General features: G+C 43.4%; 1 protein-coding gene across 3 annotated transcripts in view; it reads left to right on the top strand.

The window, feature by feature from the left end:
- The window catches only part of ptpn11b (protein tyrosine phosphatase non-receptor type 11b), a 71,782-nt gene extending 44,903 nt beyond the window's left edge, over nt 1-26,879 (top strand). For 2 of the 3 annotated variants that reach the window (XM_041846093.1, XM_041846091.1), the window contains exons 3-16: nt 8,063-8,257; nt 8,767-8,959; nt 14,916-15,035; nt 15,289-15,402; nt 16,181-16,277; nt 16,366-16,445; nt 17,396-17,551; nt 19,172-19,303; nt 19,729-19,883; nt 21,861-21,928; nt 22,228-22,379; nt 22,759-22,856; nt 23,085-23,212; nt 26,288-26,879. In XM_041846093.1, the coding sequence (XP_041702027.1) occupies nt 8,063-8,257; nt 8,767-8,959; nt 14,916-15,035; nt 15,289-15,402; nt 16,181-16,277; nt 16,366-16,445; nt 17,396-17,551; nt 19,172-19,303; nt 19,729-19,883; nt 21,861-21,928; nt 22,228-22,379; nt 22,759-22,856; nt 23,085-23,175 (1,651 nt within the window). In that variant the 3' untranslated portion in view covers nt 23,176-23,212; nt 26,288-26,879. The remainder of the gene's footprint in view (nt 1-8,062; nt 8,258-8,766; nt 8,960-14,915; nt 15,036-15,288; nt 15,403-16,180; nt 16,278-16,365; nt 16,446-17,395; nt 17,552-19,171; nt 19,304-19,728; nt 19,884-21,860; nt 21,929-22,227; nt 22,380-22,758; nt 22,857-23,084; nt 23,213-26,287) is intronic. The other variant, XM_041846092.1, reaches the window with a different exon arrangement.
- Nucleotides 26,880-27,429: the final 550 nt, after the last annotated feature.

The raw sequence follows: 27,429 nt of genomic DNA, 5'->3' as shown, positions 1-27,429 counted from the left end.
ACACACACACTCTCTCACACACTCTGATATCACAAACACTCTCTCAATCGTATATACTCACACACAATCACATATCACAGACACTCTCCTCTCTCACTCTCTCACACACTCTCACACACACACTCTCTCTCACTCTCTCACACATACACTCACACACACACTCACACACACACACTCAACGAGAGAGTAATTAACAAGTCATTAGTAGAGTGTCTACTTACCAGCGTGTTATTAGATGTTAGATGAGGGGGGTCCAGCTCGCCTCTCTCTCATCGTAATGGACGCCCTGGGACTCCACTGGGCTGTGTTATCTCATTCTTCCTGCTATTCCCTTCGCTTATCTCCCCCTCTCCCTTTTTTCCTGGCCCGGGCAGGGAGCTGGATGGCAGGGGGAGGCCAGGGGTGGTAGTGGGTGATGGGGAGGGTTTAAACATTGTGATGTTAACTGTTCCAGTAGGGTTCGGAGTCAGAGACCCTTCTAGAGTAATGTGTGGATAAGTAGGCAGGTTTCCATTGACCCAGGTTTATTTGACAAAAGCAATGTTGCAAAAAAAAGGATTGTCTTGACTTTCAAGAATACCTGAATTGATCGCCTTGCTTTTCTGGTTGGTTGGATGCAATTTTCACCTATAAAATGTTGATACATCTAATTTGTATAAGTGGATTGTGTTCTCACTGGATACTATGTAACAAAGACATGTGGCCAGTGTGGTCTAGTGGTTAGTGCCTCTGCCCTCAGCACAGACATACTGGTGTCAGCATGGGTACGAATCAGTTCAAAGGCCTGTTTGATACACTCTCGGAATTGGAGAACAAATACTATAGTTTAGTGTAGTATTACTGTAGTGTTTTTGTGGACTGTAGTATTTACTCTAGTGTTTTTGCAGATATTACTGTAGTATACTATAGTATTTACACTTTACTATAGTACAGTGCCTTCAGAAAGTACTTACTTACTTATTCCACATTTTGTGTTACAGCCTGAATTCAAAATGGATTAAATAGATTTTTTTTCTCCCCCCATCTACAAGAAATACCCCATAATTGCAAAGTGAAAATATGTTTTTAGACATTTTTGCAAATGTATTGAAATTAAATACAGAAATATCTTATTTGCACACAGGGGCTTGCGAAAGTATTCACCCCCCTTGGCATTTTTCCTATTTTGTTGCCTTACAACCTGGAATTAAAATTGATTTTTTGGGGGTTTGTATCATTTGATTTACACAACATGCCTACCACTTTGAAGATGCTAAATATTTTTTATTGTGAAACAAACAAGAAATAAGACAAAAAAAACAGAACTTGAGCGTGCATAACTATTCACCCCACCAAAGTCAATACATTGTAGAGCCACCTTTTGCAGCAATTACAGCTGCAAGTCTCTTGGGGTATGTCTCTATAATCTCACTGCAACTCCCCTCCAAGTCTCCGACCACTACTTTGTATCCTTTTCTCTCTCGCTCTCCTCCAACACTACTCACTCTGCCCCTACTAATGTGCCTTCTCAACCTTCGCTCTCTCTCTCCCGCTACTCTGTCCTCTTCCATCCTATCATCTCTTCCCTCGGCTAAATCCTTCTCCCTCCGATCTCATGATTCTCCCTTTCTGCATATTTTGACTCTCTATGTCCCCTATCCTCCCGGCCGGCTCGGTCCTTTCCCTCCTGCTCCGTGGCTTGACGACTCATTGCGAGCTCACAGAAGAGGGCTCCGGGCAGCCGAGCGGAAATGGAGTAAAACTAGACTCCCTGCGAACCTGTCATCTTTTCACTCCCTCCTCTCTACATTCGCTTCCTCTGTTTCCGCTGCTAAAGCCACTTTCTACCACTCTAAATTTCAAGCCTCTGCCTCTAACAATAGGAAGCTCTTTGCCACCTTCTCCTCCCTGCTGAATCCTCCTCATCCTCCCCCTCCCTCCTCCCTCTCTGTGGATGACTTCGCCAACCATTTTGAAAAGAAGGTTGACGACATCCGATCCTCATTTATCAAGTCAAATGACACCGCTGGTCCTGCTCACACTGCCCTACCCTATGCTTTGACTTCTTCTCCCCTCTCTCTCCAGATGAAATCTTGCGACTTGTGATGGCCAGCCGCCCAACAATCTGCCCGCTTGACCCTATCCCCTCCTCTCTTCTCCAGACCATTTCCGGAGACCTTCTCCCTTACCTCACCTCGCTCATCAACTCATCCTTGACCACTGGCCATGTCCCTTCCAACTTCAAGAGAGTGAGAGTTGCACCCCTCCTCAAAAAACCTACACTCGATCCCTCCGATTTCAACAACTACAGACCAGTATCCCTTCATTCTTTTCTCTCCAAAACTCTTGAGCGTGCCGTCTCTAGCCAACTCTCCTGCTATCTCTCTCAGAATGACCTTCTTGATCCAAACCAGTCAGGTTTCAAGACTGGTCATTCAACTGAGACTGCTCTTCTCTGTGTCACGGAGGCTCTCCGCACTGCTAAAGCTAACTCTCTCTCCTCTGCTCTTATCCTTCTAGACCTATCCGCTGCCTTTGATACTGTGAACCATCAGATCCTCCTCTCCACCCTCTCCAGCGCTGCTCACTCTTGGATTGCGTCCTACCTGACAGGTTGCTCCTACCAGGTGGCGTGGCGAGAATCTGTCTCCGCACCACGTGCTCTCACCACTGGTGTCCCCCAGGGCTCAATTCAAGGCCCTCTCCTATTCTCTCTATACACCAAGTCACTTGGCTCTATCATATCCTCACATGGTCTCTCCTATCATTGCTACGCAGACGACACACAATTCATTTTCTCCTTTCCCCCTTCTGATAACCAGGTGGCGAATCGCATCTCTGCATGTCTGGCAGACATATCAGTGTGGATGTCGGATCACCACCTCAAGCTGAACCTTGGCAAGACGGAGCTGCTCTTCCTCTCGGGGAAGGACTGCCCGCTCCATGATCTCGCCATCACGGTTGACAACTCCATTGTGTCCTCCTCCCAGAGTGCAAAGAGCCTTGGCGTGATGCTGGACAACACCCTGTCGTTCTCCACTAACATCAAAGCGGTGACCCGATCCTGCAGGTTCATGCTCTACAACATTCGCAGAGTACGACCCTACCTTACACAGAAAGCGGCACAGGTCCTAATCCAGGCACTTGTCATCTCCCGTCTGGATTACTGCAACTCGATGTTGGCTGGGCTCCCTGCCTGTGCCATTAAACCCCTACAACTTATCCAGAACGCCGCAGCCCGTCTGGTGTTCGACTTTCCCAAGTTCTCTCATGTCACCCCGCTCCTCCGCACACTCCACTTGCCTCCAGTTGAGGCTCGCATCTACTACAAGACCATGGTGCTTGCCTACGGAGCTGTGAGGGGAACGGCACCTCCTTACCTTCAGGCTCTGATCAGACCCTACACCCAAAATAGGGCACTACTTTCATCCACCTCTGGCCTGCTAGCTCCCCTACCTCTACGGAAGCACAGTTCCCGCTCAGCCTAGTCAAAGCTATTCGCTGCTCTGGTACCCCAATGGTGGAACAAGTTCCCCCACGACGCCAGGACAGCGGAGTCACTGACCACCACACTTGAAACCCTACCTCATTAAGGAATACCTGGAATAGTATAAAGTAATCCTTCTACCCACCTCCCCCACCCATAAAAAGAAAAAGAAAAAAAGTGGTTGTCCCACTGGCTATCATAAGTTGAATGCACCAATTTGTAAGTCGCTCTGGATAAGAGCGTCTACTAAATGATGTAAATGTAAAATGTAAATGTGTTCTCGGGGTGATGAGAGGTGTTGGGTTGGCCAAAAAGCTCAATTTTAGTCTCATCTGACCAGAGTACCTTCTTCCATTAGTTTGGGGAGTCTCCCACATGCCTTTTGGCGAACACCAAACATGTTTGCTAATTTTTTTCTTTAAGCAATGTATTTTTTCTGGCCACTCTTCCGTAAAGCCCAGCTGAGTTTTGGTGGGCGGCCCTCTCTTGGCAGGTTTGTTGTAGTGCCATATTCTTTCCATTTTTGTTAATGGATTTAATGGTGCTCCGTGTTCAAAGTTTCTGATATTTTTTATAACCCAACCCTGATCTGTACTTCTCCACAACTTTGTCCCTGACCTGTTTGGAGAGCTCCTTGGTCTTCATGGTGCCACTTGCTTGGTGGTGCCCCTTGCTTAGTGGTGTTGCAGACTCTGGGGCTTTTCAGAACAGGTGTATATATACTGAGATCATGTGACAGATCATGTGACACTAAGATTGCACACAGGTGGACTTTATTTAACTAATTATGTGACTTCTAAAGGTAATTGGTTGCACCAGATCTTATATTGGGGCTTCATAGCAAAGGGGGTGAATACATAAGCACGCATTACTTTTCCGTTATTCATTTTTTTGAATTTTCCTTAACAAGTAATTTTTTTCATTTCACTTCACCAATTTTGATTATTTTGTATATGTCCATTACATGAAATCCAAATAAAAAATCCATTTAAATTACAGGTTGTAATGCAACAAAATAGGAAAAACGCCAAGGGGGTCACACCGCTTATTTTGAAGTACCTATGCTTGACTTGCACTGTTGAAGTCGGAAGTATACATACACCTTAGCCAAATATATTTAAACTCAGTTTTTCACCTTTTCTGACATTTAAGCCTAGTAAAAATGTCCTGTCTTAGGTCAGTTAGGATCACCACTTTATTTTAAGAATGTGAAATGTCAGAATAATAGTAGAGAGAATGATTTATTTCAGCTTTTATTTATTTCATCACATTCCCAGTGGGTCAGAAGTTTACATACACTCAATTAGTATTTGGTAGCATTGCCTTTAAATTGTTTAACTTGGGTCAAACGTTTCGGGTAGCCTTCCACAAGCTTCCCACAACAAGTTGGGTGAATTTTGGCCCATTCCTCCTGACAGAGCTGGTGTAACTGAGTCAGGTTTGTAGGCCTCCTTGCTCCCACACGCTTTTTCAGTTCTGCCCACACATTTTCTATAGGATTGAGGTTAGGGCTTTGTGATGGCCACTCCAATACCTTGACTTTGTTGTCCTTAAGCCATTTTGCCACAACTTTGGAAGTATGCTTGGGGTCATTGTCCATTTGGAAGACCCATTTGCGACCAAGCTTTAACTTCCTGACTGATGTCTTGAGATGTTGCTTCAATATATCCACATAATTTTCCTTCCTCATGATGCCATCTATTTTGTGAAGTGCACCAGTCCCTCCTGCAGCAAAGCACCCCCACAGCATGATGCTGCCACCGCCGTGCTTCACTGTTGGGATGGTGTTCTTCGGCTTGCAAGCGTTCCCCTTTTTCCTCCAAACATAACGATGGTCATTATGGCCAAACAGTTCTATTTTTGTTTTATCAGAACAGAGGACATTTCTCCAAAAAGTACAATATTTGTCCCCATGTGCAGTTGCAAACTGTAGTCTGGCTTTTTTATGGCGGTTTTGGAGCAGTGGCTTCTTCCTTGCTGAGCGGCCTTTCAGGTTATGTCGATATAGGACTTGTTTTACTGTGGATATAGATACTTTTGTACCTGTTTCCTCCAGCATCTTCACAAGGTCCTTTGCTGTTGTTCTGGGATTGATTTGCACTTTTCGCACCAAAGTACGTTCATCTCTAGGAGACAGAACGCGTCTCCTTCCTGAGCGGTATGACGGCTGCGTGGTCCCATGGTGTTTATACTTGCGTACTATTGTTTGTACCGATGAACGTGGTACCTTCAGGCGTTTGGAAATTGCTCCCAAGGATGAACCAGACTTGTGGAGGTCTACAATTATTTTCTGATGTCTTGGTTGATTTCTTTTAATTTTCCCATGATATCAAGCAAAGAGGCAATGAGTTTGAAAGTAGGCCTTGAAATACATCCACAGGTACACCTCCAATTAGCCTATCAGAAGCTTCTAAAGCCATGACATCATTTTCTGGAATTTTCCAAGCTGTTTAAAGGCACAGTCAATTTAGTGTATTTAAACTTCTGACCCACTGGAATTGTGATACAGTGAATGATAAGTGAAATTATCTGTAAACAATCGTTGGAAAAATTACTTGTGTCATGCACAAAGTAGATGTCTTAACCGACTTGCCAAAACTATAGTTTGTTAACAACAAATTTGTAGAGTGGTTGAAAAACGAGTTTTAATGACTCCAACCTAAGTGTATGTAAACTTCCAACTTCAACTGTAGGTTTCTCACTTATGGGTGGCACAAATTGGGATATGGGGGAGGGGAATGGGCATGGTATATGCAAATTAAATACTGTAGTATTACTATAGTTAAAAAGCTGTTGTGTTTTTGCGGACTGTACTGTGCACAATGAATGGAGCCAAATACAGCGTTTCTGGAGCCAAATATCTTATTAATTCATTTTTGTTTTCATTTTTTATTATTAAATGACCTGGTATAATGTCCCATTGATCAGTTATACATTTAAAAGCCGTTATTTTTGCGTTTTTGCCCAAGTTCGGCCTTTACTAATTTACACAGTAGAAAATAATAACTTTGTATCTGCACAGTCTGCAAAGTAGTCATTGTGCATAGAGTTGTATGATTTGTTAAACCAAAAAAACTCTGTCTAACAGTACTACTTGATATTGCCGTTCTCATAATCAGGCAGAGGAGATAGTATCTAGCAGATTAATGGATGAAGTATGGCACATTGATTATGTGCAACAGACCAATCCCATCTGCAGAGTAAAATCTAGTTGGATGTTTTTGGCTCATTGCGATGTCATTAATCGTGTTAAATTCCCACAAACAGTCTGCCACACGCACATTGCAGCCGCCACGGGCCATTAGTAGCCACAGACAGGGAGGCATACTACTCCACTCAAACATTCATAACACAATTACAGGGAAGGAGGGAGTGCAGGTTTATAGGCAAGATAGAGATGGATGGATGGATGTAAGGAGAGAGAAATGGAGAGAGAGAGAGAGATGGGAAGCAGAGTGAGAAAGGGAGAGAGAGAAAGGAAGTAACAGAGAGGGAGGGAGATATGATTAGCTACACTTTTCATGACTGTTACTTGATCATCAATTTGCAGAGAGATGGCTCGCTAATTGCATTCAAACTAGATATCAGATAGCATAATGTGCAGTGTTGTCACTTTTCTGCCTGAGTTAGATCGCTAGCTATGATCTTTTTTGTAAACGTGTGTGGAGTGGGAGTTGTGGTTGGCTGCATGCTCAAAAACGGTCTTCTTCTGAATGTGTAGGTGTACTTAGACAAAGCGTATGTTTGAAGGTTGGTTTGGCTTGTTGCTGCAGAAAAATATTGCTCTGATATTTTTACTGCAATGGAAGAATTGAAAAAGAAAGTAAATGTAGTAGTCTGACTTGTTTCCATACTGATTAGAATGTTTTGGTTTAGAATGCTGTGTGTGTGTGTGTTTGAATGCGTGCGTGCATTTGCATGCTTGTGTGTGTGACACTGTGTCTCTTAGTGGCTTTGTATCTTGTAAAGTGGCAGTGACTGTTTTATGACTTTGTCTGAGCTGTGCTCTCTAGTCACCTGCATTTAATGAAAACCAGTTGCTTTCAAATACTCACTCCAATTCAATCTCTTTTAAGCCTTTAATATGAAATAAACAGGGTATTATAGAGGGATAATATTGTCTGATAAGGTTTTTCCTAGAAGGAAAACAGTCTTATTCTATACAGATTTGTTGAACAAACGGTTTCCTGCGAAATCCTGGAGGGACTAATTAACCTAACCTCTGCTACATACTGCAGGGTGAACCGGTTACATAATATATAGTTATCTATCTGAACAATGTGCACTGTGACTAACCCTGACTCCAACCTCTCTTCCCTGTGTGTGTGTGTGTGTGTGTGTATGTGTGTGTGTGTGTGTGTGTGTGTGTGTGTGTGTGTGTGTGTGTGTGTGTGTGTGTGTGTGTGTGTTTGTGTGTTTGTGTGTTTGTGTGTGTGTGTGTGTGTGTGTGTGTGTGTGTGTGTGTGTGTGTGTGTGTGTGTGTGTGTGTGTGTGTGTGCGTGCGATTGTAAATACTGTGGGTGCATGCGTGTGTCTGTGTGGTGTGTGTGTGTGTGTGTGTGTGTGTGTGTGTGTGTGTGTGTGTGTGTGTGTCAGGCGGAATGATGAGGTCACCCATATTAAGATCCAGAACTCGGGGGACTACTACGACCTGTATGGAGGGGAGAAGTTTGCCACGCTGGCAGAGCTGGTGCAGTACTACACAGAGCAGCACGACCTCCTCAGAGAGAGGAATGGAGACATCATCGAGCTCAAGTACCCACTCAACTGCAAAGACCCCACCTCCGAGAGGTACGCACACACATACACATGCCTGCACACACACATAAATGAACATCCACAGACAGCATTTACAATCAAATACATGCACGCACGCACGACCACACACACACACACTCATCTCTGGCTCTCTGCACATTGTGACGTACAGTGTATCAGTTTGTATCTAGTTCTAAGAAAAATTTGTGATCTCTGTCAAGCATGGTTTCTGTGGCTTCTCCATGAAACACCTGCTGAGACCTCTTGTTGGAAGCTCCTACACATTCACATATGCAAGCTCTCATACAGACACAGACATACAGAGGCACACACTATTCAGATTTCTTTGTAACGCCATCACGTGTGCAAACTCAGAAACAAACACACTTTTCGATTTCTTAAGTAAACAATTCAATGTAAACGGCGGAGTCGGGGTGAATTCCATTTCAGTTCCTCATTACTTTTCAATGGTATTAGTATTTTCAAACATAATAGTCATGTCATCAGTTGTGTCTGACTCTACATCTACCGATCTACACTAGGTGGTACCACGGGCACCTCTCTGGCCGCGATGCTGAGAAGCTGCTTACGGACAAGGGCAAGCCTGGCAGTTTCCTGGTGCGTGAGAGCCAGAGCAAACCGGGCGACTTCGTGCTCTCTGTCCTCACCAACGAGGAGAAGCATGAGAACGTGGACCGCAAGACCAAGGTTACCCACGTCATGATCCGATACCAGGTAAGACCAGCTAGGGCCTACACTGAGCCAGACCTATGCATATAGTTTGGCAAGCAATGTTTGAGATGTAGACTTTTAATGGGTGCCATGTTGGCACCAAATGTTCCAAAGACAATAATAGTATAATTAAAATGCCCTTTTGTAATGTTCTAGGTGGGTCATAACATGGTTATTAGCACTGTTTGATGCCAACATTTCAGACTGTTCTCTGAACTAGTTGTGGTATATTAAAATATGATTGGTGTCATCGTTGCCAGCTTACCTGACAGGTACTCACTACCCTGCACCTACTGTGAGCCGGATGGCACTGCAATCGCTACGCATTCGTCCTCCTTCAAGGCACTCCACACCTAACTGGAGTGGGACTTCATCGGGTTCTCAAGTGGACACCCCCCTTAACTGGTGTTTTGTTGATAAGCCCACGCCTCGGCAGCAGAACCAGCATTCTGGAACTACCCCCTCGATCCCTCCACTCAACTCAGCCCTGCCTCCCTACTGCCTGCTTGGCTCTGCCACTATTCATTCCTCTTCAGCCAGATCTAACAGGATGCCTCTTCTGCCTGCTTGCTGACATCAGCCACCAGCTTCTTCCTTGCCATTCCTTCAATGCTGAGCAGCCCCAGGGCTCTCCAGTGATTGGGCTGCGAAGCCCCTGCAGCCAACCTCAACTGGTAGATTCCAGGCTCTCCATCCATTTAGCTGACTCTCAAGGATGAGGGACTGGTATTTATTGAGCTTCTGCTCTTTCCTCCCAGGCACTGTAAGCTCGACGAGGACCACCTGGTAGGTGCTTCTAGATCAGAGGACTATATCTGATCTTAGACTTGTGCTGGCTATCTCCTCTGGGAATATGAGCTGCTTCTTGAGGTCTGCCTACATCTCCCATTCACCTGCTGTGGCAAGTATCCCTTTGTTCCTTGTTCCCTTTGCTGCACTCTCTCCTGACCTGAAGAAGTGGATGAAATGGGGGCCCCAGGTGAGTTGTTGTTTCGGCTTTCTCCTTGCTTGCGTCAGTCCCGCGGCCAGCTGAGTCAGTATTTGGTCATGTCGCCAACTGAATTTTCCATCAGTCAGACCTGCTTTGCAGGAGGAGATCACATACTTCAGGTTGTCTGGTCTTCTGCATAGTGTGCAGCTGGGGCTCTCTGCCAACCACCACGTTTTGAGATTTGTTGGTGTGGACAAAACATTGTACACTGAGCAAAGCAGAAACTTGATCCGCTGCTCTTCCATGTTCCAGATGTCTTGCCAGGTGAGTGCCCTCTCTCGCATGCTCTCGCAGCGTGTCCTGCTGGCGTGTTTTTTCATGGATACTGCTCTGACATGCCGGCTTTCTTCCTCAGTCTTTCGGGCCTCCCTCTAAACCATGCCACAGTGTTCTTTTGGGTCTGCTTTCTTCCAGCTTGACCTGGTTGTGCATCCAAGACTGCCTTGGTTTATCGACCCATCAATTGTCAGCATGTTGCAACCGTTCCTCTGCATCCCTCAGCGCTCTGCTGGCTGACCACTTGCGACCCATTCTGACCTCTCTCTGCCTGGCGAAACATCTCATCCTTGCTGTCCCGTAGCATCATGGCTTGACATGCTTTTGTTGCCTTGAACTCCTCTACCACAGATGTTATTGGCAGCTGCAGCTTGCTGCCTGTGCTGTACAGGCCGATGGAGCAGAAGCTTATTGGGACCGCTAGCCATCTCCTGAGGAAGTTGTTAAGTTTCCTCTCTAGTGCCTCCACTTTTGAAAGAGGTACCACATAGACAAGCAGTGGCCAGAGGAGTCTGGGAAGTACCCCGTGTTGGTAGCCGCATGCCTTAAACTTGCCTGGTAGGCCGCTCTTATGTCATCCACATGTTGGCCTGCAAGAGCATCTCCTTTACATTCTCTTTGTCATTGAGCTCTTCCTTGTACCACTTCCCCGGGCTCTTCACAGGCTGGTCTCCTCTCTGGTCTTGAATTGGTACCGTTCCTGGACACGTCTCTTTTCAAGGACTAGACTTCTTGATTTTGAACTCCATTCATTGGGGAGCTCTTTCAGATCCTCTAAAATCCAAATGCCTTCCGGGACTGACTTAGCTGTAATCTTCAGATCGTCCATGAATGCTGCTTGCCAGTATTGCATCCTGTCTTAGCTTCTCTGCTGATTGCACAAGGAGGTTCATTGCAGCAGAAAAAACACTGACTGCACCAGGTCACAATGCCCACCTCCAGCCTCTGCCATGTGGTGGTAAAGTCTCTGCTTGAGGAGTGAGATAGTTCGGAATTGCTTGATCGAACATCTCCCATTCCTTATTTGCTGACGCAGCAGGCCATTTCACAGGCTCCTTCCTGGTCTCTCCTGTGTTGGTGTTCTATACAGGTTGTCTCTCCTGTTGGTCATCTGTCTCCTCTGATGCATCAGTGATGTTTCGGTCGCCACCCCTTTTGTCATGCGTATGGAGAGTCTGGGGACTGGGGTTTGGCTCCTGTCCCGGGCCTCTCCTCCGTCTCACCAGATTGCCCTTTGTGTTGCACATCACTATTGGGTAGTGTACACTTCACTTGATGTATCTTCAGACTCCTCTCGCTTTTGCAGATCTTCCCACATCTGCAGACCCTAGATAAATCGCTTAGCTGTTCCATCATCGGTTGTGCGTCATGGTTGGTCAGAACAGTGGTCTGTCCTGTAGTTCGATCATCCTACCCCACTCTTGCCCAACCTTGGGGGTATCTTATTATATATCTTTCCATAGCTTCAGCCTGCCAAGCCTCCACACCCTGTCTCTGGTCTTTTCCAGATGTCAGCAGCGTTTCCTAGCTGTCACCATACTTCCATGGTTGCCAACTAGTCTTTCCTAGTCGTCACTGGGTCTCCAGAAGGGAATATCAAAAAATAAGATGAGTGTCATCGCTGCTGGCTCACCTGACAGGTACTCGCTACCCTGCGTCTTCTGTGAGCCAGATGGCACTGCAATCGTTATTCCTATAATATACCATCTCTGCATAACACACCTTTATAAACAATTTGTAGAGCACATACTTCATTGTTTAGACTACTAGAATAAGAGCTAGAGCAGCCTTTCTCAGCCTCAGTCATGGGCCCAACAGTTATTCCATATATCATAACACCAGCACACCTGATTCAAATTAACTAGCTTCAGGTGTGATTGGTATTGAAAACGGGCCTAGCTAGCAGTAGGTTAACTCTTACAGGCTAGCTTTTGTTATAGAAAGGCCTTTGGCTTAGGGTCTAGCAGGTTACCTGGCAGGGCTAGAAGACCAGTAGGGCAGCTAGAATGCTTGTAGCCCCTAGCCTGCCAGCTAGATTGCTAGGCCTATCAGGCTAGCTAGCAGGGCTAGCAGGCTAGTAGGGATAGCAGGCTTTTAAGGCTAGCAGGCTAGTTGGCAGGATAGTAGGGGCTAGCAGGCTAGTAGGGATAGGAAACAGCGCTAACAGTAGGCAAGATAAACGCATTTTCACAATTTCACCAATATCATCAAAATCAATAAATCATAGCAGGTTTTTGGGCTCATTCAGTAGTGTTTAACTGATTAAGCAGAATCCCATTTAAAAATAATGTTAAAAGTATGATTTATACTCCTAAAATATAAATTGAAAATGATACTGTTGCTGCTTCCTGTTGTCATGGATTTTTTATTTAAAGCTAGTTTCAAAACACAGGTTTTAAATGTCCAAATTCATAATCAATATGCTGAAATATGTAGTGATATTTTGAACACCAAAACATTAACACTTGTCTTCAGATTACTTGTATTTTGCTTAATTAGTACCTTATAAACTGCACACCACCAATATTTACCAAGCGGCCTCTCTAAACTAGAATTGATTAGCTTGTTCTACTGTAACCAATGGCGCGCACAAATTAATCATTCAAATCAATATTGTATTGAAATCAATGAAACTGGGAAAATAACCGTGGCGACATGTCCTCTTCTAAGAGACAAACCTCAAAGAACTTGGGTATACTACATACAACAGTCGGTAGATGAGAACCTGTAGTAGCCATTTATCAACTTATATCTCTGTGAGAAAATGTTTTCGGTAGATGGCTAATACGAAAAAGTAACTGGATAATGGATAATTTCAACAAATCACCACCTCACATCGGTTTCTAAATAGCGACAGAGGTAGGCTTTCATTTGAGTGATAGCTAACCCTAAAACCTGTGAATTCATGTCAGGTCAGAGACATTTATAGGAGGAGTGCCCACATTTTTTTATTGCCCCCGTGATCTGAAAATGACAGCAGCTGCGTTTTCAGTTCCACTACGGACTGGTGCATTATGACAAAAACACAGATACTAAACCAAAGATATTGATCTGTTTTAAGCAATCGATTTTGTGAGATCGTTATGACTATAAACGTTTATACTAACATCACCAATCTGAGGTAAACAGGATATGTATTTCTTGTAATTATTTTGTGGTGAAAACGTTAGTCTGTGTAATGTAGTAAGATGTTAAGTCCACCATAGGGAAATGCGTAATATAAAATAATTACATTTGTCTAAATAATTCTATATTTCGATTTAAGATGATAGTTAATAAAGCACACTCATAGATTTCTCAACAATTACAGCTACAGTTGAGGTCGGAAGTTTACATACACCTTAGCCAAATACATTTTGTCTCAGTTTTTAACAATTCCTGACATTTAATCCTAGTAAAAATTCCCTGTCTTAGGTCAGTTAGAATCACCACTTTAGTTTAAGAATGTGAAATGTCCGAATAATAGTAGAGAGAGTGATTTATTTCAGCTTTTATTTATTTCATCACATTCCCAGTGGGTCAGAAGTTTACATAGACTCAATTAGTATTTGTTAGCATTGCCTTCAAATAGTTTAACTTGGGTCAAACGTTTCGGGTAGCCTTCCACAAGCTTCCCACAATAAGTTGGGTGAATTTTGGCCTATTCCTCCTGACAGAGCTGGTGTAACTGAGTCAGGTTTGTAGGCCTCCTTGCTCGCACATGCTTTTTCAGTTCTGCCCACAAATGTTCTATAGGATTGAGGTCAGGGTTTTGTGATGGCCACTCCAATACCTTGACTTTGTTGTCCTTAAGCCATTTTGCCACAACTTTGGAAGTATGCTTGGGGTCATTGTCCATTTGGAAGACCCATTTGCGACCAAGCTTTAACTTCCTGACTGATGTCTTGAGATGTTGCTTCAATATATCCAAATAATTTTCCTTCGTCATGATTCCATCTATTTTGTGCACCAGTCCCTCCTGCAGCAAAGCACCCCCTGATGCTGCATGATGCTGCCACCCCCGTGCTTCACGGTTGGGATGGTGTTGTTCTGGGATTGATTTGCACTTTTTGCACCAAAGTATGTTCATCTCTAGGAGACAGAATGCGTCTCCTTCCTGAGCGGTATGATGGCTGCGTGGTCCCCGTGGTCCCATGGTGTTTATACTTGCGTACTATTGTTTGTACAGATGAACGTGGTACCTTCAGGCATTTGGAAATTGCTCCCAAGGATGAACTAGACTTGTGGAGGTCTACCATTTTTTTCTGAGGTCTTGGCTGATTTCTTTTGATTTTCCCATGATGTCAAGCAAAGCGGCACTGAGTTTGAAGGTAGACCTTGAAATACATCCACAGGTACACCTCCAATTGACTAGTATGTTAACAAGAAATGTGTGGAGTGGTTGAAAAAATGAGTTTTAATGACTCCAACCTAAGTGTATGTAAACTTCCGACTTCAACTGTATTTCTTACTACTTTAACTATGGAGAGAGTTTAAAAATGCTTCTGAACGCAATTTAGCCGGGCACTCCATTGTCTTACGTCAGATAGCACGGCGATTCCGCCTGCACTGATTGAGGGACGAGTGTCACGAAGGAGTGATGCCATCTGACATAAGGCAATTCCGGGCACTCTAGACTACAGCCTCCATATTGACTGTGCAGCAGGCTGAATGTTCTCCATCCCTACTAACAGAGTTTCTGTGTGGCTCCAGCAGGATGGGAAGTATGACGTGGGTGGAGGAGAGAGGTTTGACACGCTAGCTGACCTGGTGGATCACTACAAGAAGAACCCCATGGTGGAGAAGAGTGGAATCGTTGTTCACCTCAAACAGGTGAGAGACTGGACCAGTGCATTCAAACAGCCGTACATAAAACAATGATGTCCTTGCAAAATAAATGGAAGCCATGTTGTTTCCAGAACATCTACTCTGAAAACTGGATCTGTTAAATATGGAATTATGTGTAATTCCAAGTATGGGTAAGCTGCAAATTCTATAACATATAATTTAATGTGAATGGTGGATCGTATGATAATCCATTGAATTAATATATTAATGTATTTCTCTTCTCTTTTTCCAATGAAAGCCCTTCAATGCCACCAGAATAAATGCTGCCAACATTGAGAACAGGGTAAAGGAGCTCAACAAAGTGGCGGACAACTCAGAGAAGCCCAAACAAGGGTTCTGGGAAGAGTTTGAGGTACCACCACCAGTGTGTTTAAATGATTCTAGATCACATATATCATCTCATATTCCAAAACATGAAAGTCAATACGAAGAGAATGTAAATCCGGTATGTTCATGAGGCATTTTCTGACGGACAACCCAAGGAACATTATTGTTAACTCTAAGACAGACACAGCTGGTTCCTGTCAAAGTCTGGTTATGGGCCCAGGTCAAAGGTAGTACACTAGGGAATAGGGTGCCATTTAGGATATAACCAGCATCTAAGGGATTTGTCTCATTGTGATTTGTCTCATTGTGACCTCTTGTGGTGAGAGATTTTACTTTCAGCCTCCTGTAGGGTGCAGTGGAAGGGTACACACTGCTCATGGGCCGATGTGTTCAACCAAGACCAAATGTTTTCTAGCAGAGTTTACATAATAAGCTCTGTGATTAGATTTTCATCTTCTCCACAGTGACCCCTACTGTATGTGGGGTCAAACACACAAAAAGCCGTCCTAAAACAAACTGAACTAGCTTATGATTTCATCATATTTACCTTTCATGTCAGACCGATGTTCTTAGTGTAATAGTTAAAGCACAAGTTGGGTTGTCTGTGGCTCACGTTGGGCTCTTCACAAGAGGGAGTCAAAAATGGCACCCTAGGGCTCTGGTCAAAAGTTGTGCACTAGATAGAAGGAATGCCGTTTCAGGTGCTGCCTCTGTATGATTTAATTGTATCTCTTCTTTCTCTCACCTTTCATTTTTTTCTAATCTCCTTCTGTTCTTCTCTTCTTTCTCCTGTCTTCTTTCAGGTGCTACAGCAGCAGGAGTGTAAGCTCCTCTACCCCAGGAAAGAAGGACAGACAGCGGAAAACAAGAGTAAAAACAGATACAAGAACATCCTCCCTTGTGAGTGAAATATCGACCTGTGTGTGTGTGTGTGTGTGTGTGTGTGTGTGTGACTAAAGACCCTAGTCCTTGTGTATCTGTGTTCCAGTCGACACCACGCGGGTGGAGATCAGGGAAGCAGACACCGATGTGCCTGGCTCAGACTACATCAATGCCAACTACATCAGAGTGAGTTCTGGAGATGAATAATAGTATCAAGAATTTAGTGATGCACTTTATAGATGGGTTATCTGACAAGGTCACAAAAACGATGTGCACTCTTCAATGGTGCAGAAGTCCATGTGTTGTGATTCTGGATGGTCAGATAGCTAGCAACAATGACAAGAAGCTGCCATGTAGGGAATTGTAGGTGGCTCGTTTCAGCTAGTTTTATCTTGTTCTTGATGCCATGTCTTGAGGTGTTTTGATTGATGTCACGTCTATGCTAATATGGCTAATATTCGCTAGCTAGCTAACCAACAACTGTAATGATGTATTTGAGAGACAACAAGTGCTCATTGTGCACATTTATTTATGTTTTCAATAAACATTCTAAACTACATATATAGTTTACATGTTGTCAACAATGTAAGCAAACCCCGTCTGTTTTGCCCCATAGTTGCGCATGTGTCGGTTTTGTTGCTTAACAACTAACCCGTCTATTGCTGAGTGGAATAATCTACATGGCACTTAGGGGCGAATCCTAACTTCTACTTCATCAATGCATGATTAAGTGAAAATGTGGCTTTAAATATTAAAGCACCATAATAAACAACTGTTAGTGATGCAGAGTGAGATGCCTATCTAGTTCATCAATGGCCATATTCTGATGTGAAACACGGTAGCGTAACTTGAAACCGATCTGAGCATTGGAAACTCTGGAAGTTTCTCACAATGTCTCTAGTAACGTATCCATACATATTGTCACAGACAGGCCTCAAAGTTTTGGCAGAGTCCCATACTGTAGCCTATGCGCTGTCGTAGCCAACTCTTCTATGTTTGGCATGATAATGAACTAACACAGTGAGGAGTTGGCTAAAGCACCAACAGACTGAACCACCACCAGGCTATCAATGTTCATATGTTCCTCACCAATGAAGACATGAAATGAATGAATTAAGTATTTTTCTCTCCCCCAGAGTATGCACGAAGAGGGCTGTCACGTGGAGGAGGGCAAGGTGTTCATCGCCACCCAGGGCTGCCTTCAGAACACTGTGGTGGACTTCTGGAAGATGGTCTACCAGGAGAACACGCACGTCATTGTCATGACCACCAAGGAGATGGAGAGAAGACGGGTGAGAGCATAGAAATATAATTATGGTCGGGCAATATCGGTCTCGTCTATGGAACCACATACATTCGCCCGTGGTGTGGATCCCAGTTTGCTCTTTTCAACAAAAAATAAGTAATATGTTCAGAGAAAGAAATATAATTATTAGATCAGGCATTCCTACTCAAGTCAATATAATGTAATACTACACTGAACAAAAATGCAACATGCAACAATTTCTAAGATTTTACTGAGTTACAGTTCATATAAGGAAATCAGTCAATTGAAATAGATTCATTAGGCCCTAATCTATGGATTTCACATGACTGAGAATACAGATATGCATCTGTTGGTCACAGATACCTTTAAAAAATAAGTTAGGGGTGTGGTTCAGAAAACCTGTCAGTATCTGGTGTGAACACCATTTGCCTCATGCAGAGCGACACATCTCCTTCGCATAGAGTTGATCAGGCTGTTGATTGTGGCCTGTGGAATGTTGTCCCGCTCTTCTTCAATGGCTGTGTGAAGTTGCTGGATATTGGCGGGAACTGGAACACGCTGTCGTATACATCGATCCAGAGCATCCCAAACATGCTCAATGGATGACATGTCTGGTGAGTATGCAGGCCATGGAAGAACTGGGACATTTTCAGCTTCCAGGAAGTGTGTACAGATCCTTGCGACATGGGGGCGTGCATTATCATGCTGAAACATGAGGTGATGGCGGTGGATGAATGGCACGACAATGGGCCTCCAGATCTCGTCATGGTATCCCTGTGCATTCAAATTGCCATCGATAAAATGCAATTGTGTTCGTTGTCCGTAGTTTATGCCTGCCCATACCATAACCCCTCCACCACCATGGGGCACTCTGTTCACAACGTTGACCTCAGCAAACCGCTCGCCCACACGATGCCATACACGCTGTCTGAAGAGCACACTTCTCCAGCATGCAAGTGGCCATCGAAGGTGAGCATTTGCCCACTGAAGTCGGTTACGACGCCGAACTGCAGTCAGGTCAAGACCCTGATGAGGACGATAAATTATTCGGTTGTGCAAACCACAGTTTCATCAGCTTTCCTGGTGGCTGGTCTCAGATGATCCCGCAGCTGAAGAAGCCGGATGTGGAGGCCCTGGGCTGGTGTGGTTACACGTGGTCTGCGGTTGTGAGGCCGGCTTGACGTACTGCCAAATTCTCTAAAATGACATGGGAGGCGGTTTATGGTAGAGAAATGAACATTAATTTATCTGGCAACAGCTCTGGTGGAGATTCCTGCAGTCAGCATGCCAATTGCACGCTCCCTCAACTTGAGATATCTGTGGCTTTGTGTTGTGTCACAAAACTGCACATTTTAGAGCCTTTTATTTTCCCCAGCACAAGGTGCACCTGTGTAATGTTCATGCTGTTTTAATCAGCTTCTTGATATACCACACCTGTCAGGTGGATGGATTATCTTGGCAAAGGAGAAATGCTCACTAACAGGGATATAAACACATTTGTGCACAAAAAGTTGGGGGGGTGGTATCCTGGGTATCCTGGGTTGGGATTACCAGGATATTATGACAGCTAAGATGATTGTAAAGCTGCTTGAGAAGAAAGGTTGGGCCTTCTAGATTGTCTAATGCTCCACTTTGTCCTCGACAGAACAAATGTGTGCGCTACTGGCCTGACCTCAATGTCACTAAGGAGTTTGGGAAAGTGAGTGTGAAGAACGTGGAGGAGCGTCCGGCTCAGGACTACATCCTGAGGGAACTGGAGGTGACGCGTTTGGACAGGGTAAGACAGCCCATCGTGGTGACCACATAAATTGGTCTGTTTTAGTATGGCACATTATCTTTCACAATAATCCCACTTCTGATGGGGGCTTGATTTAAGTATAACTTTCTGGTTGTATGAAATTGAATTTATAATGAACAGGTACCACATATACCATTTCTGATTGACCACTGTACAAATTGGAGTTATGCATTATTTTGTAGCCCACTTTACCTGATATTTACTTAGTCATTGTAAGGTAATATGGTGAATTTTTTTAACAAAACAAAAACATAGCTAAATAATAATTTTTTAATTAATTGAAGTTAGAAACATAAAGTACCTGTTTTTATCACAGAGTGTCATACTAAGACTTAGCAAATACCAGGTCAGACACCTGCTGAAATAGGCCTGTAAACTGTAGCGCTAACTCTCCCCATCTGCAGAGGGAGCCGATGAGGTATATCTGGCACTACCAGTACCTGAGCTGGCCTGACCACGGTGTGCCCAACGAGCCCGGGGGCGTGCTCAGCTTCCTGGAGCAGGTCAACCGCAAGCAGAGCGCCATTCGAGACACCGGGCCCATTGTGGTCCACTGCAGGTAAAACACAGGGTGCACACATTATGACAGACAGCATGTATAAGACACAACACCTCTCCAAGCCTTACTGACATAACGGCAGTCATAAAACATCTAAATGCCTGCACCATGGTGGCCAGGGCTGTTTCTTATTTGTTATGTTTGGCAGAACATAAATATATAATTATTGGTCTAGTAGTCTAGGACAGTCTACAAGAGTCCAGGGGCATCAGTTTGGTATGGCAGGGCAGACACCATACCTTAACTCAAGACCAAAAATTTACAAATATGCTACAAAAAAGTAGACTAAAATAGCATATTGTTTGGATGGCTGGCTTTAGATTGGCTGGCTATGCAGAGCATCGCTCAGAGAAAGTGCCAGACAGTTCGTTTTGCCGGTCAGCTTTGAATTTGATGTCGGCCTTGTAAGTCTGAATGCTGATTTATTTATTAGGTTACTTTCACATTGATGTCGGCATAGGCGGCACATGCAATAGGCTAGGGGAAGATAAGCTTCCCTTAAAGTAAATTGAATTACATTTACAAAAAATTTTGCTATATAATGACTCGTGCCTATACAGAAATAAATACAATAGTTCAAAATACTACACCAGAGAGCGTGATTTGGCCACAGAGGATCATTCGCTTCTTTTAAAAATGAGCTGTGGATTGTTTTAAGCACAAAATTGGGCAGCGCTCATGGCGAATAGCCTACCAAATAGCCTCGTTGAGTTGCAGCAGTCACTGAAAAGCAGTTATATAGGCTTAGGCCTAGAGAACGGGAAGCATAGAAATAGCGCACATAGAACATATCTACCTCTTCTTAGACTTGCTTTCAATGAGAATGACAGATCTATAACTAACATTTCTATGTGAATTTGGTTGGGTCGCAGCTTTAAGCATTGCACCTGTACTGCCATTACTGTACCTCAATTTCACCTCGCAAAGTTTGCATTTCCCTCTCATTTAACATCTGAAATTATTGCCATACAGGACTTTGCTGCTGTCACTTGCCTTTCTCTGCCATTTTTTCAACTGTTAACGACGATGACGTAGTTGTGGAGAGTCGACTCCAAAATAATTGATTCTTCGAGTCGGTGACGACTCCCATTTCTGAGTGTCAAGATTAAGTTCCACTAGGAATCGACTCCTAAGATTCCGTATTTTTGGAATGGAGGAGACTGATTAGTTGCCGTACTTCAGAGAACATAAACTCTAGCATCTTTCATAGCGAGCAAGTGAGGGATGGAGAGAGAGGGGCACAGTATAGGCAGGTCGGCCACCAGGCAGACAGAGTCAGAACCATGCACTGGGCATATATATCGGCAATAAAAAAAAACTGTATCTCGCAATTTCTTGGCTTGCAATGTCTCGCAACTTCTGTAAAGCAGGGCCTATCATCAATGAATAGGCTAGGATATTGAGATGAGCCAGATGCAACACTTTACTCTCACACAGTCACACACAGTATCTGTGCATGTGTACAGGTTCATGGTAGCCAGGGCACCAAAACAGTGGAGAAGTTGAACCTCTCGCTTCAACACTCTTAGTTGTTGTGGAAATTGACCCACCCACTATGCTGTTTACTTTCTGCATCTATTTCATATCGTTTTACCTTAAAATTACACAACTTTCCCCAGGCCTTCATAGCTTATCGTCTAGTTAGGCTATAACACAGAAAATAAAATGTTTTGTGATAACTGCAATGTGATTTTAATTTTGTGGGGAAAACCACCCAAAAACATTGTTTTTCAGTTAGGAATTTTTCTTAACGTTAAGGATCCCAATTTTGTTTTAACGTTTAAATTATGTATTTATTTTCACAAGCATAAAGATGAACTGTCTTTCATATAGATTTGTATATTTACAAGTGTAACTTAGTATTAGTGCAGGAGTACTCAGGAGCACATGCCCAAAATTCAACTTGTAACTATGTCTGTTATGAAAATGCCACCATATAGTAGTAATATAGTGCTATTGACTCCTTTGTCTCCCCAGTGCAGGAATCGGGAGAACAGGCACCATCATTGTCATTGACATTCTCATTGACACCATCAACAGACAAGGTAAGAGAATGTTGAACTGTTAAACATTATGGTTCTGACATCAGTCCTATCCAAACGTTACTGCAATTAAAATCAGTCCAATCCAAACATTACGGCTCTGACATCAGTCCTATCCAAACGTTTCAGCTCTGATATCAGTAATATCCTAATGTTATAACTTTGATATCAGTCCTAGCCAAACATTACGGCTCTGAGATCCAGTCTTGGGATGGATCTGCATGTAGTAGGGATTAGGGACAAATCTGTGTAACCGTGCTAAATGTGCTGCCTTTTGACCTTTGTGCGTGGGTGTGTTTCAGGATTAGACTGTGACATCGACATCCCTAAGACCATCCAGAGGGTTCGTCAGCAGCGGTCAGGCATGGTGCAGACGGAGGCCCAGTATAAGTTCATCTACATGGCTGTCCAGCAGTACATTGACACGGCACAGAAGAGACTGGAGGAGGAGCAGGTACCTACCAAACACTCAGTAGTAGGAGTAGTGGAAGTAGTTATGCTGTAATGTTGCCACTACAGTTATTGGTAGTAGTAGTATTCTAATCGTAATAGTGGCAATTTTACTCACAGTTATATTAGCACTGGTACAGTAGTAGTTTAATTGTAAAGGTACTAGTAACTACCATACGCACTAACAGTAGTATTGCAGTACATATTTACTAAAGTGACTGCCTTACAGTTGGAACCCGAGATACAGGTATTACATTTCAAGGTGTCAACCAGCTAAGCAAGTTGGCCAGGTGCGTGTTATGTTATCTTGTCTCAATGTTTGAACGATTATCTTATTTTTCAAGCTAAAATAACATGGTTTCTTGTGGCTACTTTCATTGCAGAGGAATAAGACAAAGGAGAGGGAGTACTCCAATATCAAATACCCCCAGATGACTAGCGCCCAGTCAAAACTGACCTGTGTGTCACGCTCCTCCTCTGTGTGAGTAGCCCTGCAAATACACACTGTTCATATAGTAAACAGACAAATGCTGTTTTATTCTCTCTAAATACACACTACCACTGTCATATCATTCCATCCAAATCCAATGAACATTGTCCGAATGAACATGAATCGGAATTTCAGCTCACCATGTTTTGTCTGTCTGTGTGTGTCTGTTGCTGTCTGTGTGTGTCTGTGCGTGCATGTGTCCGTTTTTGTGTGATGCAGGGTGACCAATGACGACCCATCTGCCGTGTATGAGAACCTGAACATCAAGAACCCAAGTACCTCTGGGAGCAGCAGTAACACCAGGAAGTAAAGTTCACCCACGGACCTCTGCCTCTCTCAACCTCTCTGTGAGTATTCAATTACTGTGGCTTGTTTAGTTATAAATTATATAAGACATTATAAAGGCTCATACCTGCTTATAACAAGTTACAAAGCATCATACCGGCATACCTAAGTAAATTATTATTGTTATTTTCTTTGCTAAATAATTTATAACTTTTTATTGTGGAACTGCTCCATATAATTGCTCTATTTGATTTACAGGGTTAGGGAATAACAGATTACATGTAACTGATTGCAAAATACTGTAATCCATTACGTTACCAGCAAAGAGATTGTAATCAGATTACAGATACTTTTGAAGAACTAGATTACTTCTAGGATTACTTTTAAATTCAGAAAGGATGTTTGCAAAAAAATGTTATTATTATTTATTTTTTTAGTCATTTAGCATACGCTCTTATCCAGAGTGACTTACAGTTAGTGAGTGCATAAATTTTTCATAGCAGCCCCCCGTGGGAAACGAACCCGCAACCCTGGCGTTGCAAGCACCATGCTCTACCAACTGAGCTATGCGGGGCCCTACATTCAAATCAGCATTGAAAAAAGGCGCAAGTTTAAGTTTGTTCCGCCTGAGCGAGACCACTATGATGACACACCAAAAGCGTCCAATGCGTTTGATGGATCGCGGGGAAAAGAGCAGGAATAGGCTTTTGTAGGCTACAGTCCAAGCTATGTCTTTCAATAGTGTGACTGCTGTCAGCATCCAAAGATTATCCAATTTGAATAAACACTTGGAGGTAAGGACGTCAGCAGTGGTGTAGCCTATGGGCGATACGGATATCATTTATTATTGATATCTACATAGAACATTGATGTGAATCACACTGCTGCTCTCTCATTTAGCTATTTGCGCCTTACGGATTGTGGTTGTTGTGAATGGCTGTTCACAAATGTATTTCTGTATTTTAACCCAATAATGGTTGAATTGAAGAAATTTAAGCCGCCTATCAATCCTTGTTTTTGCAACCAGTGGACAGCCAGTGAAAAATGTGCTCTTGCAACAGCTGCATAGTGCGGATCCTAGCCTATGGAATATAAGTTTGAGGGAGTTCCTCCCAACTCCTCCGTGGTATTGTGCTCCATACTAGTTTAATTTACAAAGACCACGAGTGGGGCTTTTATTGCACAATCTAATTCATGCTGATAAATAAAATAATCCATAGGCCTAATGGACGCGCACTTTTGATAGACTGCAAATTATCGAGATATCAAAGTGTCACCCATAGAGATCGTATTAAATCCTTAGATCCTGGGCGGCAGGTAGCTTAGCGGTTAGAGTGTTGGGCCAGTAACCGAAAGGTTGCTAGTTTGAATACCCGAGCCGACAAGGTGAAAAATCTGTCGACGTGCCCTTGAGCAAGGCACTTAACCCTAATTTGCTTCAGGGATGCCATACTACTATGGCTGATGCTGTAAAACAACACATTTCACTGCAGCTATCCAGTGTGTGACAATTTAAAATGATTAAGTATTCTAATTCTATGGCGTCACCAACTAAAACGTAAACATTTTCACATGCAAATAGCACTTTTCGGTAGCGCTCAAAGCATGCCATTCCATGAGAGCAGCCTTTATTTTTCAACTCAAAGCAATGAGCCCAATCAGTCCTCCATGACAACAAAATCATAAACAGAGTAGGCTAATAAGTCCTTAGTTTTATGCTCAGGTAAAACAATTAGGCTAATCTATATTTCCATATTTCCAAGTCGTATTCTTGAAGATCAAGGGGTATTAAATGAATTGGAATGACTGGAAATCTGACAGACTTTTTAATGTAAAAATATAGCCTAATCGTATTATTATCTGTAGTAGAAAGCAATTGGTTAGAAGAAGCCTACATAACCATCCCAAAAAGTAAATTACAACATCCATTTATGGCCAGCTATGTAAACTCTAACATTGATTTATCCTACAATAATGTCGTTCAATTGGTAATATTCATTCAAACTTCTTCTAATACCTCTTTAGGGGAACGCCATTTAAAAGTAACTGAAAGTAATCAGATTACATTAGAGTTTGGGTAATTACATTACTGATTCCAATTTTGGTCAAGTAACTAGTTACTGTAACGGATTACATTTAGAAAGTAACCAACATAAACAGCTTAATTAGTAATAGGAAAAATAATCATTATTGGCGAAGAAGATTTAAGAAGGCATTTTATTGTCTGTTTTGACAGAAATGTCCTTTGCATCATAAAGACGGCTTGCATAACATAAACTACAACAACATACAGAAGATGTGGAGGTCAGGAGTTTGTACAAGTTTAACAGGGTGGTTAAATGTAATACTTCAATCAGATTTAGCCCTCTTCAACTGAAAACAATGGTTACAGTAGAGCCGATATCTGAAAAAACAATGCAGGTGGGGTGAGGGGAATGTTGTGTATGAGAATATACAGCAGTGTTATGCACATGGTGCATTGGTTAAATGTGCATAAACTTGTTCAGTGCATGATCAAAGAATGCATGTGTGTGATTGGTTATAACTGTCTTAATTGTTAGGTCCTCATTGGTTGTGGGCCTGGGATATATCCTCTGCTACCCTGAGAGTGGGCGCAGATGGAGAGATGTTAGCAAGCAGTTATGTCATCTCATCTGTGAAGTGTTAATAAACCATCATATTTGAGATGCACTTCTGCATACTGTTGGGTTCCTTTCAAGAGTTTCTAAAGATCCCGCTCCCCCAACAGGGAACACCAAGGTAGGGTAAAACTGTGTAATTGTGTATATGGGCTCCTTGGGTACGCTGAGAAATAAAGGATCAAATCTCAACAGAATTCAACCCTGAGTCCATAGTAAACCTTAGAAAATACAGAACTCAGTGTCTACAGACAAGCAGTTGTTCTTGCTTGTTCTAGCAACACAGGACAAAAAGTTCAGTGTTTTCCAATGAATTGGTTCCAGACATATTCCAGATGAGGAAAGACATCACAAAAACACATACATTTTGCTATTGACTATCATAGTGATTATAGTATTAATTAGGATGTCATGTGGACTACTTTGTTTATTGTGTGCATTTCTATGCAGAGTGGTTCTGTGTATGTCTAAAGCGATGTGCCATTGTGTGTGCTTCAGTTTCAGCAGAGGTGCCGCTTTGCCAGCACCTGAACCATGGGGGGCCTGTGGAGCTCTGACCCCCTGGCGGTGGACCCTACCTGGGGTGAAGGTGGTGGTGCTGACCCCTCCTAGTTCCCCCCCCCCCTCCTTCTGCTGCCCTTCTGGCTGTCTGGAGCCTACCTCTCCAAGGAGAGAGGGGTACAGCACAGTGCTCTTGTCCTTCTATCTCCACCCCCTCTCTCTCTATGACCTCTGTATGACTTCAAGTCTCTACAGCCTCTCCTGTCTACTGACAAAGTGCCTCGTCTACAGACATGTCTGTAACCCCCCTATTTCCTCCCACAGTTGTTCCATCTCATCATCCAACCCAACAAATGTCCTTTGCTTATTTCTGTAGACTCTTGAACTAAATCGACACAAGAAACAAACAATGGTGTATTCAATGTTCAAGTGATGTTTTGCTCCATCATGTTCAACCATGAATGGGGTGGACGGGACAAGAAAGGGTGAAGCTAAGCCATTTCTCTTCGCACTGTTGGAATCCGCTCCTCTCTCTCTCAATCACATTTACATTTTAGCAGACGCTCTTATCCAGAGCGACTTACAGTTAGTGAGTGCATACATTTTCATACTGGCCCCCCATGGGAATCGAACCCACAACCCTGGCGTTGCAAGCGCCATGCTCTACCAACTGAGCTACATGGGACTATTCAATTCAATGCAAAGGGCTCTTTCTCTCTCTGCTGGCTGTCATCTACTTGAACCAAAGACTCTAGCAATGTTCTGTTTTTGCTAGCAGCAGTCATTACTGCAGCATTGAGTAATGGCGGGGGAACAGTGAAGCGATCTGCTACCACAAGAGGCACCGGCACGGACAAGCAAACTCCTTACACAACCCTTTCCCATACCTTTATGAAAACACTTCATTTTGAAAGGCAAGAGGAAAGCCAGGGTATTCACAATGGCCCTTTGTCAGTGGGGAGCTGATGTGTTTATCTTACTGGTTCCACCGATGGTCTTTTGTGCCATGCTCATCTACTGTAGTGGTTCCACCGGTTCCACCATCACAGCTGCTGAGAGCCTATTCAATCAAGGATAATGAGCTCCTCTCCGGACTCCATTTTGTTTCTTGTCCTGTGGTTGCTGGGAGGGGGGAGCTT

Source organism: Coregonus clupeaformis, chromosome 24, assembly GCF_020615455.1.
Source record: "Coregonus clupeaformis isolate EN_2021a chromosome 24, ASM2061545v1, whole genome shotgun sequence".
Lineage (NCBI taxonomy): Eukaryota > Metazoa > Chordata > Actinopteri > Salmoniformes > Salmonidae > Coregonus > Coregonus clupeaformis.
This window is presented reverse-complemented; position numbering and strand designations above follow the sequence as displayed.